Here is an 18,586-nt window from a genome sequence, read left to right as displayed (position 1 = left end):
GACTTAGAACAATTAGGATTTATTTGGGTTAAATAGGGAGTATGAGTAAGGGTTTAAACTATTAATAATATGTGCCATTAGATAAATCCAAGGGTCTTTAGTAAATAGGTGCTCACAAGACCTCATTTTTAGGTCCTTAGGTGAGTCAGACTAATAAAAGTAGTTATGTTTTAACATTGGAAATGACATATTGGTCTCAAAATTACAAAGCTTAAGACTCAAAACGTGATTAATCCCTTAAACCCAATTTTTTTTTATAATTGAGTTGATAAAAAAATTTGTATGAGTTTTATTTTGGGAGTTTCACTATTATGCCCAATATAGGGGTCCAAATTATAAAAAAAAATTACATGAAATGGACTTTAGAAACTCATTTACAACATAACAAATAGGCTTTGAACTTCCTATAAATTACTAAACTAGCATCGATTTCTTAAAACAAGCTCAACCCTAAAACCTCATTAAAAAAACTAAAAACACTCAACAGGGCATCAAAGTAATTTAATACTCAAAATTAAGTTCAATAGGGTCAGGTGTTCCTTTTTGGGGTTTGTTTATATAAATTAAATAGTATAAGGTTTATCTATATTGCTAGTATTAAGAATGGGTATATAACATAAACACATACATGCTCCTAGCTTTCCATGATCCAATCCATTTGTTGCTTCGGTTACCAATTGAGGCCCTTTTCGATTGGCCTAGCTGCAGAAAGATATATGGCCCAATCCATATCGTTTAATTTTGTTTACGAAATAAAAATGGAAATGACATCAAAAAATATATAAATAAGTTCAACAGGGTGATAATTGGTAGGGTGGGTAAGGTTGACCAGCTTATTTAACCAATAGTCATATTTATTATTTTTATTAAATAAATTACAATTTAGTGGTCGGCTGGATTATCAATTCAATTAAAACATTTAAGTGTCGTTGATGTAACAGACCTCTTTCATTTTCTGGATACATGTAGAACCAATTGCATAGAAATCCCAGGATAATTTAAAAATATAACTACTGTTTTTCCTTTTTTTCAATTCAATTTGAACTTTTTCTTTTCCTTTTAAAAAAAAAACTATATTGCTAAAAGCTCCTCATACGTTTTGCATTTGCAGTTTAATTATTTATAAAATAATTCAACATAGCATCAACAAAATGAACCAACCAGTACAAATTTTTTTTTGGCCATCGAATTTTTGTTTATGTTGTAGAAGTGAGGTTGGGTTGAAGGTTAGGTGGACCATGATACATTCATGATCGCATTGATTTCAAACACTATGCATACTTGTTTATTATGTACGAACTTAAATCTTGCATTACGCTTTTTTGCAGTGTAAGATTAAATGGGAATACAAAATTATGGAAGGATTGGACGAGTCATTCGTCTTTAGAGTCAATTAGATATATACAGAGACTAATGAGGATAAATTGATCATTCGGTATAATAATAAAGAAAGAATTTGAACATGTAACATATCGTGATTGGCTTGTAATAAGAACAAATGACAATTCTTATGATATTTGACAAAAATGGTTGTACACAACTTTGATTATTAGTATGTACTCTAACCAAATGTAACGCTCCCGATTTTACACTATATAGCATTGTTTGTGAATGATTGTTGATATTTAAAATGCATCTTAATACATTGTCTATTTAAACAAAAAAGAACAGAAAAAAAATGCATAGTGAGGGAGTGAGTCCAATTTATCTAGGAAACTATCAGGAATAATTGTATAAGCACCAACTTACATCTAAAGTTTTTAAAAAGCTCAATTGATGTGATATAATTTCATTTATTTATGTCTGCATACACGAAAAGCCTCATTTTTTACGACTAGTAAGTAACTCAAATGCTACATGCAACATAAGTTTTTTTTTTCCGAAAACATGCAACATAAGTTAGACGTTAAAAAAAAAAAGAGATATAATTTATGCCGTAATTATTTTTATGTTGAGATGTGCAAATTCTTAAAAAGTATAATTTAATAATAATAGAAAAAACACTTAATAGTTTGTTTTAGTTTTTATCGGTTGACAAAAGTCTATATACTATATTCTTTGAACCGTAATAAATTAATACATTCAATACGCAATTTATTATTATTATTATTTTGATGAACTGGTGGGGATACGCAATTTATTTTGATGGAAGGGGTTTAGTCCAAAATAGTTTTTACCAAATTTGTAACGCTTCCACACTACGCGTACACTACAATTGTATATAGTAAAAATGGCAAAAGTGTAAATCTCCATGCGGACGGGGCAGTCAAAGATAGAGAATCTAAAACCACAGCCATCTATCGCCATAAAAAACCACAGCCATATATACTGCCAACCAACCACCGTCTGCCACGTACTACACCCCCAAAATCTAACACGTCAACTCCGTCTCCCAAAACTTTCCAAATTCACAAATTTCCCCAGCTTTATGAACTTACAATTCACCTAAGCCCCTGCTTTTTTAAACACGTCACATTAACCTAATATTTGTGTAATAATAGAAGATCTAGAAAAATAAGATATTTTTGAAATTTCTATTAATAGCATGAGAAAAATATAAATTAGAAAATTGGCCCAAGAGTCGGGTGTCGTTTATTTTATATTAAAACTTTTATAAATACAATTATCTGACTTATGAATTGCAGTGCTATTTTGACCTTTCGCTATCTGGATCTAGGGTTTCTCTTCTTGACGACTCCTTGTTTTTCATCATCATCATCACTATCGCCAAACCCTAGCTTTAGCGCCACAATTCAGATAAAAACACCGATTTCTATTTGTAAAGGCTGGATCACCAATCACGGATCTAAGATCTTCTACTTGAAAATAACCCCTAAATTTTTTTATTTGATGTTTTTTTTCTCCGAGGATCAGTGATTTAAAAGCAAAAATGGGATTATATTAAGTTTGTTTTTGACGACGACGTTGATTTTGAAAGAAAATCAAAGAAATCGATGATGTGTTTATTGAATGGAACTTTGATGAGAAATCAAAGGAGGGGATAAAAACTTTCAGGGTTTTTTGGATGGTTTTCGGCCGGTGAGGGAAAATGTATAAGTCGGTGGTGTATAAAGATGAAGAGTTACTTGGGGAGGTAGAAATATACCCAGAAGAGAACGAGAACAAGAACAAGAACAAGAATTTGGTTGATGAGTTGAAGGAAATCAGAATAAGCTATTTTTCGCAATCAAGTGAGAGATGTCCACCAGTGGCAGTGCTTCATACCATAAGCTCTCATGGTGTTTGCTTCAAAATGGAGTCAAAGACCTCGCAGTCTCAGGACACGCCGCTCTTTCTTTTGCACTCCTCGTGTGTCATGGAGAACAAGGTATAGCACAACAACATTGAATTAAACTGCTCCCAGAAGAAAATGAAAACTCAAGAATGAAAAAAAAAGAAAAGAAGATAAAAGCAAAAGTAAAGGAAACCCAGATTCAAATTGAACCTTCTTTCTAAGAAAATATTCAGATTAGAATGAACCCTATCCCTCTTCCTTCATAATGTTATTACAGAGGACTCTGAACAGTTTCACAGGGAACCCATTTGTGTAATTTACTGTAAATTTTGAAACTTTCTTTGAACCCAGTCAATTTTGCCCCAAATTACATGAGCTGTCTGAACTTTAACTGGTTCTGCATGTTGTTGAAACTGTTTTGAACTGAAGTTGTGGACTTATTTCATAGAACTGAAGTTGAACTTTATTCCTCAACTTACCGAGTTATGTACTATGACAGAACTCTTTGATGCTAAGAATATACCGCAGGTTTTTTTTTTGGGTGACAATTTCTTATTGATCTTACTGTACATGTGGTTGCTGGGTTCTCTTCCATGGAGAGATGATGATTGCATGAATTATCTTTACAAGAATGGATAATGTTGATTTGCTGCAGGTGGATGTTTTGAGAAAGAACTCCAGAATTCTGCAGGACAAGTTTTCAGTTCTGTTATCTGTTGGAATGCAGTTTAGAGCGTTTATGAAATGGAAGCATGCAATTGCTCTCTTGTTCTGTTTATCATTTAAACTTTTTTGCGTTAACGTTAATTGGTTTGTAATCGTTTTGGTGTTTTAGAATGTCAATTTTGTTTTGTGCCAATGATATTTGTCATATTGCGCTGCACATCAGTAAAATTTATTGTTTCATTCTTGTGAATGGTAGTTTGTGCAAACCTTGAGAATGATTTTCGTCATGCTTATCTACAGACTGCAGTAATGCCGCTAGGAGGGGAGGAGCTCCATTTGGTTGCCATGCACTCCAGGAATGGTGATAAACGGTATCCATATTTCTGGGGATTCAGTGTTGCACCAGGACTCTACAATTCTTGCCTTGTCATGCTGAACCTTAGATGTCTTGGCATTGTGTTTGATCTTGATGAAACACTCATTGTTGCAAATACAATGCGCTCATTTGAGGATCGAATTGAGGCCCTACAGAGGAAGATAAGCAGTGAGGTGGACCCACAACGCATTTCTGGCATGCTTGCAGAGATCAAGCGGTATCAAGATGACAAGTTTATATTGAAGCAATATGCTGAAAATGATCAAGTTGTTGAAAACGGGAGGGTGATCAAAACTCAATCTGAGGCTGTTCCAGCCTTGTCTGATAATCATCAACCTATTATTCGGCCACTTATACGGTTACATGAGAAAAACATTATACTGACTCGCATTAATCCACAGGTATGTAACTTAAGCCCATTGAGCTGCCTTTTTTCCTCTTGCTTCATCTCTTAAATTATGAAAGGAGTGTAGCAGTTGATTACCTTTGTCATTTATTTATCCTCATCTGGTCATTTTCTCATTATAACATCAGCTTGATCGGTTCGGCAGTATGGTGTGGGAATACCTTTTTTTTGTTTTGTCAAAGTATCTATTCTTTTGCTGTACTTTGTTTCTGCTTCATCATTATAAGGTGTCATAAGTAATGTAGAGTTTCTGTCTTAGATTCGTGATACAAGTGTTCTCGTGAGGTTGAGACCTGCATGGGAGGATCTTCGGAGTTACTTGACTGCAAGAGGGCGCAAGCGCTTTGAGGTTTATGTTTGCACAATGGCTGAAAGGGATTATGCTTTAGAAATGTGGAGGCTTCTGGATCCTGATTCAAATCTGATAAACTCGAACAAATTATTGGATCGCATTGTGTGTGTCAAGTCTGGTAAGTGTAATAATTCATTTATAAATTTGTCTTGCAATTGGAGAGAGAAGTACTTTTCTCTTTTTAATTAACTTATTTAATTTATTATAATAGGTTCAAGGAAGTCGTTGTTCAATGTCTTCCAAGAAAGCTTATGCCATCCTAAGATGGCATTGGTAATTGATGATCGCTTGAAAGTGTGGGATGACAGAGATCAACCTCGGGTGCATGTTGTTCCTGCATTTGCGCCATACTATGCTCCTCAAGCTGAGGTAAAGGTCTTTGCATTATTGCATATGGCTATTAACTTTGTTAAAACTGCTCTATTGTCAATGATACACATTTGCTTAAACTTTTTTTTTTCTTTTTCTTTAACTGATTGTAAGTCCTTATTGCTATAGGCAAATAATGCCGTTCCTGTCCTGTGTGTTGCAAGAAACGTTGCCTGCAACGTCAGAGGTGGATTTTTTAGGTAAGAACATAAAACCCCTAGACTGTTTTTATATGAAGACATTCATTGTTTTATGAGTGAAATAATAGTGTTCTGTTAGCATGACACCACCTTTGGATGTGATGACAGAGAATTTGATGACAGTCTTCTACAAAAGATTCCTGAAGTTTTCTATGAAGACGATATTAAAGATGTTCCTTCTCCTGATGTGAGCAATTATCTAGTTTCAGAGGTCAGTTTCGATTTTTTTAAAAACTGGAATTCTTCCAGAAAACTCAACCATCACACCATGCTTACCTTTTTTTTAATGATAATTGCACTAATAGTTTTTGGCTGTTCAGGATGATTCTTCTGCTTTAAATGGAAACAGGGACCCTCTTCCTTTTGATGGCATAACAGATGTTGAGGTTGAAAGAAGAATGAAGGTATTTACAGATTCAATATTGATACATGTACACATATATTGTTTTATCTGGAATCTGGAAACATGAAGAGATGTACCCTTTGGCTTGACATGTGAATTTTCCACTTTGGCAAAATGTATTTGCATCTGTATATGCAATTTTTGTTAAAGTAAACTAAATATTAACCTGTTTCTTGTTCGTAGGAAGCAACCTCAGCTGCTTCAATGGTATCTTCAGTAGTCACTAGCATAGATCCAAGGCTTCCTCCTCTTCAGTACACAGTGGCTCCTTCTTCTAGCACACTTTCACTGCCAACAACTCAGCCATCAGTGATGTCTTTTCCTAGTATACAGTTCCCTCAGGCAGCTTCACTAGTTAAACCTTTGGGTCATGTTGGCTCTGCAGAACCAAGCTTGCAAAGTTCTCCTGCTAGAGAGGAGGGTGAGGTACCTGAATCGGAATTAGACCCTGATACAAGGCGGAGGCTGCTGATTTTGCAGCATGGCCAAGATACAAGAGATCAACCACCAAGTGAGCCTCCATTTCCTGTAAGACCTCCAATGCAAGCCTCTGTTCCACGAGCGCAATCGCGTCCAGGCTGGTTTCCAGTGGAGGAAGAGATGAGCCCACGGCAACTGAGCCGGATGGTACCCAAAGATCTTCCTTTAGATCCAGAACCAGTGCAGATTGAGAAGCATCGACCTCATCACTCGTCTTTTTTCCCTAAGGTTGAGAATTCGATTCCATCTGATAGAATTCTCCAAGAAAACCAGAGATTGCCAAAAGAGGTAATTGGTACTTTGTTGATCTGACTTTAATCCTGAACTTTTATGTTGAGTGGTTGATGTTGCTAGTAATTGGTGAACATTATCATTGCTAAAAGATTATTGTTTTCCAGGCATTTCATAGAGATGATCGGTTGAGATTCAACCATGCATTGTCTGGTTATCATTCATTGTCAGGTGAGCTATGACGTGCACAATTGAATATTAAGATGACTCCCATGGTTTTTTATTATTCTAGTACAAATTCATTGATGATGCTGTTTTCAATGCTTACATTTTTAAAAACTACTTTTACCATCAGCAGTGTACTATGAAACTATACCATGGAGGTGATTGTTTACTTTTTTTTGGAAGTTAATTGAGTATTAATATCCAATTGTGTTATCATCTCTTCAATTTGAATTTTTATCTAAATTGAGCTTTATTGGTTCTTGTCTTTCTTAACTTGTGTAAATTTCGTTTGCAGTCCTTTTGTTTATATGCAATTATTGTATTTTATCATGAGAGTGGTGTTATTTAAAGGGGATGTGAATTTTTGAAGGTGAGGAGATTCCCTTAAGTCGATCCTCTTCCAGCAACAGAGATGTTGACTTTGAATCTGGACGAGCTATATCAAATGCAGAAACTCCTGCTGCAGTTTTACAGGAAATTGCAATGAAGTGTGGAGCCAAGGTATTTTGCGCTGTTTGTCTGCAAAAGAAAAGTTAGTCTAGCATATTTGCATATATCAAACCTTCGTGCTCCATCTTATTTCTTTTTCCCCTTCCTCCCATTTCTAAATGGGAACTTACAGGTGGAGTTTAGGCCAGCTTTGGTTGCTAGTACGGAACTGCAGTTTTATGTTGAGGTACTTTCAATTCTTTGACTTGCTACCTTGTAATTCCACTTTAGTCTTAGGGATATCATGTTTTGAACTTATCTAACCACAATTTAATGTTCTGTTGAGGTGAGCTCGTGTGTGAGCGGCTAGTTAAATAATTTAACATGTCTTTTGATATATGAAACAATTCCTGTGAGTTTGAGACAATCTATGTACATTTCAACATTTATTTTTCTGAAGACCTATAAGAAAATTGTAGAGATGAGGGAAATTTCTAGTATCTTTGGGACTTCGTCCACAAATTGATAACTTGGTCTCGAAATGAAGAGGGAGTCACATTCTTTTCTTATTAAAATAATCATACTGGAGAGATGATATAAAATGGAACTCTCAATAAAATATTCTCATAGTTAATGCTTTTGCTTTTATAGTACAGGTTACTCACTAAGCTTTGGTGATTTATTAGTTTTATAAACCAGAAATAGTAAATATATAAGATCCTTATTTCATAGAAATACATTACAATTGAAATGTTGCCTATTTCTTTGTGGAGAGATGTCAAATGTGAATGAGCTTAGCCCATTTTTCCTTTTGTAGGCTTGGTTTGCTGGAGAGAAAATTGGTGAAGGAAGTGGTAAATCGAGAAGGGAAGCTCATTACCAGGCTGCTGAGGGTTCTCTAAAAAATTTAGCCAGTAAGATTTCTTATTGTTGTATTTATTGCCACTAGCTAGGGTGATCTGCCATTTTCGGTAGTTCTTATCATGCCTGTTTGGGGTTGTAGTTGCTGCAGCTCATGATTAGAAAAGCTCCTATCTTTAATCTCTTCTTAGTGGACAATGTGTATGACCATCGTTGACAATGTTTTTGCAGATATATACCTTTCCCGTGTCAAGCCTGATTCTGTGTCCGTTCATGGGGATATGAACAAGTTTCCTAATGTTAACAGTAATGGTTTTGCGGGTAATTTGAATTCTTTTGGGATCCAGCCATTTCCCAAAGAGGAGTCCCTGTCATCTTCAACTTCATCAGAGCCTTCGAGGCCACTAGATCCTAGGCTGGAAGGCTCTAAAAAGTCAATGAGTTCAGTGTCTACACTCAAAGAACTTGTAAGACTCAAAACTTGATAGTCGGCTCTAGTCTCTCTATCTCTCTCTCCTCCCCCAAACAATTAGATTGCTATATGCAGTGGCTGAATGATGTTATGCTTATTGACGGTTCATGATTTTGTACTACTTCAGTGTATGATGGAGGGCCTTGGTGTAGTTTTCCAACCACGACCTCCACCTTCAACTAATTCAGTCGAGAAAGATGAAGTTCATGTACAGGTTTGTATTTGAGCTCACTCATGTCTTCAAGTTTCTATATTTCATCGTCTGGAAGTGCAGAATATTATGACCCTTCTCGGAATTCCTGGGTAAACTTTGTTAAATGTTGAAAGCAACAACGGAAATGAAACCATTTTAAGAACTTCAGAATACAAATTTTATTTATAATGTGAATTGCAAAGCAGATTCCATTGGTACTGGGATTGCTTTTTTTCTTTTTTCCTTTTCTTTCTCATGTACTGGATCAAGAATAATACATCCCTCTTCACTTGGTTGATCAGAAACAGAAATTAAAAGGTGGTTTAGTTGAGTTTGGTATGAATGAATCATCATCATGAATGCTGATCAGGTCTTTGGGTTTTGGTGCGAAGGGAGAAAATGAGAACGGAGGGTTTGAAAGTTGTTTTATAGTTCAAGCAAAAAAACTTGTGAGCTCTGAGAATTGTTTTTGGGCCCTCAACTTCCAAGGGATGTCTGCAGTGAGAAAGTATAAATCATGTTGGTTGTGCTTTTTAGAAGAGTCGATGCTGGCAGTTGTTTGGGAATTCAAAGCTGCATGATTTTAAGGATAATCTTTTAGTATCCTTGAGGCATGCTTCTTTTTTCTTTCTATAAAATTCTCTTTCGGTCTCATGTTTCAGGTTGAAATAGATGGAGAGGTTTTGGGGAAGGGAATTGGATTGACGTGGGATGAGGCTAAGATGCAGGTAATATATCTTGTGCTCCAATTGATTACCCTTCTTGGGGCCTTAATTATTTTCAAAATATTTATCTGAGCACCTAAATATTCTTTTCCTTAGGCTGCTGAAAAGGCGCTCGGAAGTCTAACATCAACGCTATATGCTCAGAAACGTCAGGGTTCTCCAAGGTGTGTGAATTCATCAGCTGCAAGTGTTTAGTTATTTTCGTCAATTTCTTAATGAACTTTGAACTATGGTTGGGTCAACCAGCCACAGAACCTTGCTAGCACTGTGTTTGTGGGGCCTGATGGTTCAGTTCCAGTTTACTTTACTGGGGTATTTTACAAGCCCAGCAACAAGGTTAAGGAGTTATTCTCATTTCTTTCCCTTCTTGGTTGGATTCTTGGAAACAGATCCAATTATTTGGTGGGATTTAGTTCATCTCTCAACTCCTCTTTTTTTTTTTTTTTGGTTGATTTCTGTTGCTTCACGTTCACATGGCATGAGAGCTCTTGCAACTTAGATAAACACTTTTATAGCTCCCGCCAACAACTTAAATCTAGGGTTATGAGGATAATTTGAAAATGAATCGTCTGTTTAGTTTATTCCAAAACTCTCTTGCTTTCTTTGTCGACTTTCTGCAGAATAACAAAATAGCACATAGGTCAGACTTTTTCCTAGTTTTCTTGTAAATTTTGTTAGCTGCTAGTCAATATCTTCTTTATATGTATATTGTGTATTCTCCCTCCCCTTCTAATTTGGTGTTTCTGGTAATGAGAAAAAAGGTCTTTGCAAGGGATGTCCAGTAAACGTATGAAGCAAGAGTTTCCACAAGTTTTGCAACGAATGCCCTCTTCTGCTAGATATCCGAAAAATGCTCCACCAGTTCCCTGAAAGTCGTACCACCATTTTATCCCAATTTGGTATAACTACTGATGTGACGTGCCTGCAGTACATATTATAGAGAAGGGTGAGGACCAAGGAGATTCAGAAGTGCCAAATGGCCCTAGCCTCTTACAACATGTGGGCTGAAGAAGCCATGTAGACGAGATTAAGCTTGCAGCTTCATTTAAGATTCTTGTGAAAGAACGGGGAGGTGCTTCCAGGCATTAGAGTCCTAACATTCTTGGGGTTTTCTGTCATTGTTGTAACTTGTAACAGTTCCCCCTCCCCAACACCAAATGCTTATAAGCCATCCTCGCAAGTTTTTGGAAGGCGATGCCGCCTTGTAACTCCACTTTTTTTGTGCGGTCGATGACAGATTCCTTCCAAGACCATTGAAAGAGCTTATTTGGGTCTGGAGATTTGTGACACTCTATTGATGTTTATATAGCAGAAGTAGAAAGAAATATGGCTTCGACGGCAGCTTTCGGCTATGCTCAGAGTCACGGCTACACACAATAGTCACGGCACACACTAACCATTGACGGTAGTTACTGTAGTCCAATTGCCAGTTTTCTTTCAGTGCCCATCTCTGTGGGAATTGGCAATATTATAATGTGTCAATTCTGGATTGTTACCTGAGGTGGAACTGTTTAGTGATGTAAATTGAGACAATGTAATACCCTTTTCACTTGTTATATTTGATGGAGTGGAAATTTTTCAACACATTTAGCTAATGTATTAAGTTTGATTGATCACAATGAATTCTAAGCAGTTTAGCACAATACACCTGATGTATCTATGCCGTGCAATGAGCTTATGCTGGCACAGACACAACACATCTAGGTTTTTATTTTTTCCTTTAATTAATGGGACAGAGAATTTTGAACTTGGTATTTCTTTCAACTCGGAGAAGAAGGTACATTTAGCTTCGGTATGGGGGTAAAAACCTCTATGATTGATTGATCAAATTCAATTAATTATTGCTTAAATCAACGGCTCCTAAAATAACTAGCTTATTATTGTTATTTCAATTTTAAAAATACTAAAAGTAAATAAAAAGATAAATCAGTTTGTTGCCGGTTGGTGCTTTGACAATTTGAAGTGGTTGCCCAATATCCATCATCCATGGATCAAACCCATGTGTAAAATTTACAGCAAAATTCGCTATTGACAAGGCAAGACTAATTTTCAAATAATATAATCCGTGGTAAAAATATTTCTCTTTCTTTTTGTCGTCCTCCTTCTCCGTTAACTATATAAAAAGGGAAAAAGAGTCAAAATATCAGCTTGCATTAGTTCCCAAGCAAAGCTCTTCTCTCTCTCTCTCTCTCTCTCTCTCTCTCTCTCTCAGCTCTCTCACATTTGAATACCTTTTACACTGAATCGTCTTTAGACAGAGAAACACAGCGAAGAATGGCTTCGTTCGACGCGTTCAGCATTGACGGCGACGATCTCAACGCTTCCAACAGTCACTTTGACCAAGACGACGTCGTCGTCGAAAACTACACCGAGTACGCCGAGTACTCCAGCTTCTCCGGCGGAGGTCCGACTGACGCCGAAGTATCCGCTGACCACGCCGGCGGTGCCTCAACGGATGTTTTCGGATTCGAAGATCCGAGCTCCAACTACTCCCACTCGACCCCGTTCGATTCGGTACCCGTTGAGAACGGTAATGGAAATGGCTATGGTGTAGGCGAGCACGCAATCGACGATGACGTTTTCACATCGGACGGTCCCGTGCTACCTCCACCGAGCGAGATGGTGCCTGAGGAAGGTTTTGCTCTTCGTGAATGGCGGCGGTAAGATTCGGATCTGATTCCTTTTGGTTACTTAGTTACTTGTTTTGTGAGTTGCTTTAGATCTGTGAAATTCAGCATCTTTAGGAAAATTTTATGTGTTTGTTTTTGGATGTTGGGCTAGTTATAGGTGTTCTCTATTGGAATTTGATTAGATCTGTGATTTCCTTTAGTTGTGATCTTGGGAAGAGGTAAATGTTAGTTTTTTAATTGAACTTTTTGGAAAGAGATTGATCAACTTAAGCTTCGGAGGTTAATCATTATACCTTGAAAAAGATCTACTTCCTCACAATACAATCCATGAGAGATTGTTGTTCTTACTGTATGTAAACATATAGATCAGTGGTTCATTGTGTGTTTGCATAGTTTAGAGCAGGCTCTTCAATCCTATGCAGCCGGAGCTGTTAGTAAACTGCAGAGTGCTCTTGGAGTTTTTTTGTATCCCTGTTGGAATGAGGATTGCTATTGAGTTTCTTGGATCTGATTGTCATAAGGAAAATGCCTTGCACTGGGCATCTTAAAGAACATGATGGTTGTACCAGACATGATATGCAAAATTAATTTTCAGATAGTCATTGTGAGGTTAATCAAATTTCATCTGAGTTTCTCATCTACTCAAGGAAACAAAAGCCCTTACGCAGTTGTTTGTTCCAACCATCCTGCCATTAGGAGAAAGACTTGGGTATAACAGTTTAACTGCAACAAACCAATAATGAAGTAACACGTAATCATTGTTGTTGGGACTCGTATAATTTATTAGGGAAATCCGTATCATTTATGTCATGTAGGTTCTACAAGATGTTAAATTCAAATACTATGGTTCCGATCATTTCACTATTGTTTTATGAAAACGCTGTAGCATGATGATGTGGTAGAATTGTTGTACTTAAGAATTTCTTAGGTTGGTTCAACTTCAAAATGACAACGGTAAGATGATCATAGTTATTTGATCATGCTTTTTGTTTACTACTTTTAATTAACACACTTTGGCTGAGCTGCACCGGCAAACTGCAAGTGAAGTGGTGTTAGATTTCCCACTGGAAAATTAATGACTTAATTTGACTTTGCTGGTACAGTCTAAATGCCCTCCAGCTTGAGGAGAAGGAGAAGAGGGAGAAAGAACTGAGGAACCAGATTATTGAAGAAGCTGAGGAGTACAAACGTGCATTCTATGAAAAAAGGAAGCTTAATGTTGAGACCAACAAGGTTGAGAACAGAGAAAAGGAGAAGGTAAATTTTGGAATGCATTTATCAATTACTCTTTTTTCAACACCAGCTCTTGTGTTCTTAATGCTAAGAAATTGGCTCGTATGTGGAGCAGTTATTCTTGGCTAATCAAGAGAATTTCCATAAAAACGCTGACAAGCAAAGTTGGAAAGCAATAGCAGAGCTCATTCCTCATGAGGTTCCCAACATTGAGAAGAAGAGAGGCAAGAAGGATCAGGACAAGAAACCATCGATCACAGTTGTTCAGGGCCCGAAGCCTGGAAAACCCACTGATCTATCAAGGCTGCGGCAAATACTTTTGAAGCTGAAGCATAAAACTCCACCTCATATGATTCCACCCCCACCTGCTCCTGCTAAAGATGCCAAAGATGCCAAAGATGGAAAGGCTCCAGCTAAAGATCCCAAAGATGGGAAGGATGCCAAAAATGCCCAGAATGTAAAGGATGCAGCATCTAAAACTAATGGGTCCACAGAAGCCGAGGTGCCTGCTTCACAAGCCAAGGATGCCACCTCTAACGGTTCTTCAGATGCACCCGAACAAAGCACTCCTGCTTCTATCGAGGACCTCTCTGCTTAACTCAAACCCTGCCATATTTTATTCATCAATTTTATTATTTTGAGATTCAAATTGATCATCGGCTGCCTTTTCACTGGCTTCTGTTGCTACTGATTATCGGAATATTGTAATAGTTGGCCTCCATTAGCCCCAGCTTTCAGTGTGGAGGTCTTTATATATTTTGGTGTTGGATGTGTTGTGTTTGGGATTTAAGATTGTCATTGTTTACACACATTTTATTAATATTACCTTTTTTTTTATCAGCAAGTCTTTTGTTGGGTAATCATTAAAAAAAAGTCTCACGTTTTTATGATGGCTTTTTAGGCGTGAGAATAACAACGATTTTGTATAAATCCAGGATTGATGTACAATAAAAAACATCGACATGGCACTCTTAACATTATTAATAAGGCTGACGGTCAATTGAATCCATAGTATTTTTGTCCTGTAAGTACTACAAATTGTGACCTTAAATATTGTAGATTGCATCAACCGATCACATCTTATCAACTTTTATAAACATTCGAATATGAATGATTGTATGTTGACCAAGAATGTAGATCAAAATTTGGAGTTTAAACGTTGTAGAATCCATCAAGGTCAACTTGTTTGGGTCTGTTCTTGTTCGCATCTAGGAGAGAAAAGAGTCAAGAGTGTGTATTGATTAAATTCTGTTTCACTATACAACATTCTTCTCTTCCATTGTACATAAGATAACGATTGAATCAAAAAGAAAAAAGAAAACAGCATCAGACTAACATAACATTACAAATTCGCAACCTCAAATAAATTCTGCTCAAACCACCCTCTCCCTTCTCAAATTGGCTAACAAAAGACGAAGAAGCGAAAAACGTGTAAAAGGTTAAAGAAGATAACTGTATGAACTATTGGAATAACTTCTTGTGGACTAGTAGATAATTTCATCTCCGTCTTCCTTTAAATTGCAAGAAGTGCATTATTCTTATTCTTCTTCAGCGAGGTGCTAAATGAGTTATAGTGTCAGGGACGGAACTCATCTGATAGCTAGTTGTGTCGGCAGATGATTTTTTACTTGAAGAAGGTCCGCTGAGGCTCCCTGAATTGTTGAAGAAACCTGGGGCTGTAAGTTGCTTCTCATTGATTCTGATGTTTCTTGAGAGCATCTCAACAACCATGCTCATCGTTGGCCTTCGGCTTGCTGCTGCTTGGGTGCAGAAAAATGCAACCTTCATGTACCTAAGGAGTTCTTCCTCGGGAAATTCCCCCATCTCTGGGTCAACAAGCTCCAATAGTCTTCCTTCTTCATGTAGCTGCCATGCCTATAGAAGAACAGAGAGAGTTATAAAAGGAAGCAGAACAAGTTCAGTATGAAATAAGTCCATGCAGGTAACCACCCGTTGTGTGTGTGGGTTAGAGATAGAGAAGGAATATCAACTACTTCAATTGAACCAAAAACAATAACTTGCTGTACAATTTCCACCTGTTCTCTAATTGATTGTGCAGCATGTCAATAATTCTCTTAGTAGATCAGATAATTAAACTAACTCGAGCATCCCTCGTTTAACAATTTCCAGTAAGAGTTAATCCCTTGATCACCAGAAATGATAAGACCTAAACCCTTATAGGCCACAAAAAGACGCAAAATAAGACTGCGAGTATGATGATGGAAAAACCAACTCACCCATTCGAGGAGAAACTTTTCTGTCCCTCCCCAGTTTTCCTTGGCGCTGCTTCTGCCACTAACTATTTCAAGAGCAAGAACACCAAAACTGTAAACATCAGCCTTCTTGGTTAACTGACCTCCCAGAGCGTATTCTGGTGCTAAATAACCACTGCGAAAAAACAAAACTAAAGCATAAGATGGCAGCTAGTTTCTTTCACTTGCATCTCCAGTATCAAGTGGACAGACCAATACGAAGTTACACTAAAACACACTAATCTCTAATTTGCCAAGATCAATTACTGAAGAAAACAAAGATCTTTCCAAAAAAATAAAAAAAACTACGCAACAGAAATCTCCTAATTGAATCAAGCAAGGAAAGTGGAACGTTTAACAAATGAATAACAATCAACTACAAATATGAAAGTAACGTACGTTGTTCCTGCAATCCTTGTGCTAATATGAGTAATGTTATCAGGGAAGAGTTTAGCCAACCCAAAGTCTCCAATTTTGGGGTTAATATCTCTGTCTAGAAGTATATTACTAGCCTTGATATCTCTATGGACAATATGTGGCATCAGCTCCTCATGAAGAAACATGAGACCCCTAGCAGTACCCAAGCAAATGGCTGATCTTTTTTCCCAATTGAGTATGAGGTTTTTACTCTTTGAACCTACAAACATAAGGAAAACAAATTAGACTTATAGTCCTTTCCCAAATCAGTCTTCCTTTCATGCTAAAGGATTTGATCAATTACCTAACAATGCACGATCAAGGCTGTTATTCTCAGCATACTCATAGACCAAAACCCGATCAGCTCCTTCAACACAGCACCCAATCAACTCAACAAGGTTTGGATGCCTGACATTTGATATAGCAATAATCTCATTTAAGAATTCACGGACTCCCTGCTTCGACCGAGCGGAAAGTGTCTTCACAGCAACTTGCTTTCCACTTCTCAGGGTTCCCTAGCAAAATGTAGCTAAACTACTAAGATAATATGAAATGGCGTGGACGAATACCATCTAGATATCCTGATTAACGTAATATCATAATCAACGTTTGGCCTTTACAATATAAGACCAACCACTAAAGCTGCGAAACTAAGAAAAAGAAAGAACTCTGTCTTAAAAAGTCACAGAACCTAAACCGAATGAGTGGCTATTATTCTTGATGACAACATGATGAATTACCAAAATCCATGCCCTAGACATTAGCAAAATCTTAATACTGGAAAGATAAAAAATCTCTACTTTTCTCCAATCTAGAACCATAGGTGAGAGTTTCTAGCATACCAAGCAATGTTTCTATGTGTCAAAAATGTAAGATTAGAACTTGAAGTGTTCTAAAAGCGCAAACCCAACTCAAGGTGTCAGCAATCAGATTAAAAATGCTTGATGTAAATAGTTTTGAGCCAACCCATTCACAAATTTGGAGCCAAAATTACAATATAATTCAAATAACAGATATCATTACTTCTTTATAATGGCTGCAAACTTCCCAACAGAATTATTACGATAAGACGTCTGCAAAATCCCAGTACCTTGTAAACAGTTCCAAAACCTCCTCGCCCTATCTTATTACTGGAATGGAAATTATCGGTTGCCAATCTTAATTCATTGTAGGAGAAAGTTTTAATATTTTCCAGCAAATTTCCTACACAACACAAGACAAAAATGAATAAGAATAATCATGATGATGCAACAGAGTAACATGAACAAAAACAAAAGTGTAATGGACGGAAAACAGAAAAAGTGGGGGCATTTATTCATGTCCATACCATCAAGATCATGGCCAAAGTGACCAGAACTCCTTTTCCTATCAGCAACTGAAGCACCAAAGCAGCTACAACCCATTCTTGTCCACAATAAACAACTTCTTCTATCTTCGGGGGTTCAATAATCTAAAGAAAAACAGCTCCACTAGATCAGATAAACCCTGCTAACAAGATTCGGACCGACCCATATTGCCAAAATCCTATGTTTTATAATCATAAATCATAAATTTTTCCTCATAATACCAGACAAATGAGCATCAAACACCCAAAGATGAAATTATCAACCTTGTAAAATAAGAAAAACTGAGAAAACCCACCTTGTGGATTTGCAGATGGCCAATCAATTTCGATCCCTGATCTCTCCAAGCTGGGTTTTAGCACTTGTTTCGGGCAGCAACCATGGCGAGCTTGAAATTGTTAATTTATTGAAAAATATGCAATTTTTTAATGTAAAAACAAAAAAAAGGAAAAGAAAGGGCAAAGCTTTACTGGCCGTCTTCTTGTTATTAAAATAAAGGAGGTTGGTCCGGCTGTTTTTGTTATCACGAGAGTCGTTGCACGAGCTCTGCTTCCTTAGTTAGGCGTGTTCCCATCTCCTTCAACTCTTGTTCAGACTTGAAAGTGACCATTTTTCCCTCTCTCTGTTCTGTTTTTTTTCCAAACCCTCTCTCTATTAATGCCTATCTCTGTTGTATGGCATCATTATTCCTTTTTCTTTGTTAATAATGACATCATAAGGTTGTTTCATTCCTTTTGTTTTCGAGGTTTGCTACCCGACCTTGGTCGTTGGGGGACCCTACTAGGCCCGGAGGGTTGGGGTTGTGCTTTGTGCGACTTCACCACCAAGATCAAAGATCAAGGTTTAGTCTTTAGATGAACAGCCCAAGAACACCATACCTCATTCAAGAGGGTTTCAATCAAACAACCAATCATTTTAATGCTCTGCTTAGTTATAAGCCCACGCTACTAGACTCAGCTCATTCCTTTTGTTTTCAATACTTTGTAAATGCAGTTTGTGCATGATTGTATAATTTAAGAAGAGTAATGCTACACTTACCACATTTATATTCCATTTTTCTATATCACATGATGTGGCATGTCCATATC

The 18,586-nt window shown here is 37.0% G+C and overlaps 3 protein-coding genes across 5 annotated transcripts; 2 read left to right on the top strand and 1 right to left on the bottom strand.

Moving 5' to 3' along the window:
* Positions 1-2,628: 2,628 nt before the first annotated feature.
* CPL1 (C-terminal domain phosphatase-like 1) lies at positions 2,629-11,207 on the top strand. Its single transcript, XM_021970136.2, has 17 exons — positions 2,629-3,328; positions 4,202-4,678; positions 4,943-5,153; positions 5,247-5,404; positions 5,534-5,604; positions 5,713-5,815; positions 5,925-6,008; positions 6,191-6,775; positions 6,886-6,949; positions 7,314-7,444; positions 7,566-7,619; positions 8,190-8,286; positions 8,465-8,700; positions 8,833-8,919; positions 9,561-9,626; positions 9,720-9,787; positions 10,385-11,207. Exons 1-17 carry the CDS (start codon positions 3,050-3,052, stop codon positions 10,491-10,493), a joined length of 2,880 nt encoding a protein of 959 aa, XP_021825828.2. The 5' UTR covers positions 2,629-3,049; the 3' UTR covers positions 10,494-11,207.
* Positions 11,208-11,766: 559 nt separating this feature from the next.
* Positions 11,767-14,330, top strand: LOC110766775 (clathrin light chain 1). The gene is made up of 3 exons (XM_021970139.2): positions 11,767-12,283; positions 13,357-13,510; positions 13,602-14,330. Exons 1-3 carry the CDS (start codon positions 11,898-11,900, stop codon positions 14,082-14,084), a joined length of 1,023 nt encoding a protein of 340 aa, XP_021825831.2. The 5' UTR covers positions 11,767-11,897; the 3' UTR covers positions 14,085-14,330.
* A 365-nt stretch (positions 14,331-14,695) lies between these two features.
* Positions 14,696-18,166, bottom strand: LOC110766820 (putative serine/threonine-protein kinase). 3 transcript variants are annotated; one of them, XM_021970211.2, is made up of 8 exons: positions 17,969-18,165; positions 17,797-17,859; positions 17,483-17,605; positions 17,246-17,358; positions 16,460-16,670; positions 16,138-16,375; positions 15,724-15,874; positions 14,696-15,361 (listed from the first exon to the last, which is right to left on the bottom strand). In XM_021970211.2, exons 3-8 carry the CDS (start codon positions 17,556-17,558, stop codon positions 15,035-15,037), a joined length of 1,116 nt encoding a protein of 371 aa, XP_021825903.1. In that variant the 5' UTR covers positions 17,559-17,605; positions 17,797-17,859; positions 17,969-18,165; the 3' UTR covers positions 14,696-15,034. The 3 variants fall into 3 exon arrangements, with proteins under 3 accessions (XP_021825903.1, XP_088108806.1, XP_021825902.1); XM_088252680.1 differs by having other exon boundaries at positions 17,483-17,679; positions 17,797-18,166; XM_021970210.2 differs by having other exon boundaries at positions 17,797-18,165.
* Between the last annotated feature and the right edge of the window lie 420 nt (positions 18,167-18,586).

Source organism: Prunus avium, chromosome 4, assembly GCF_965620075.1.
Source record: "Prunus avium chromosome 4, drPruAviu1.hap1.1, whole genome shotgun sequence".
Taxonomy (NCBI): domain Eukaryota; kingdom Viridiplantae; phylum Streptophyta; class Magnoliopsida; order Rosales; family Rosaceae; genus Prunus; species Prunus avium.
The sequence above is the reverse complement of the archived record's forward strand: the minus strand, read 5'-3'. Positions and strand labels throughout refer to the sequence as shown.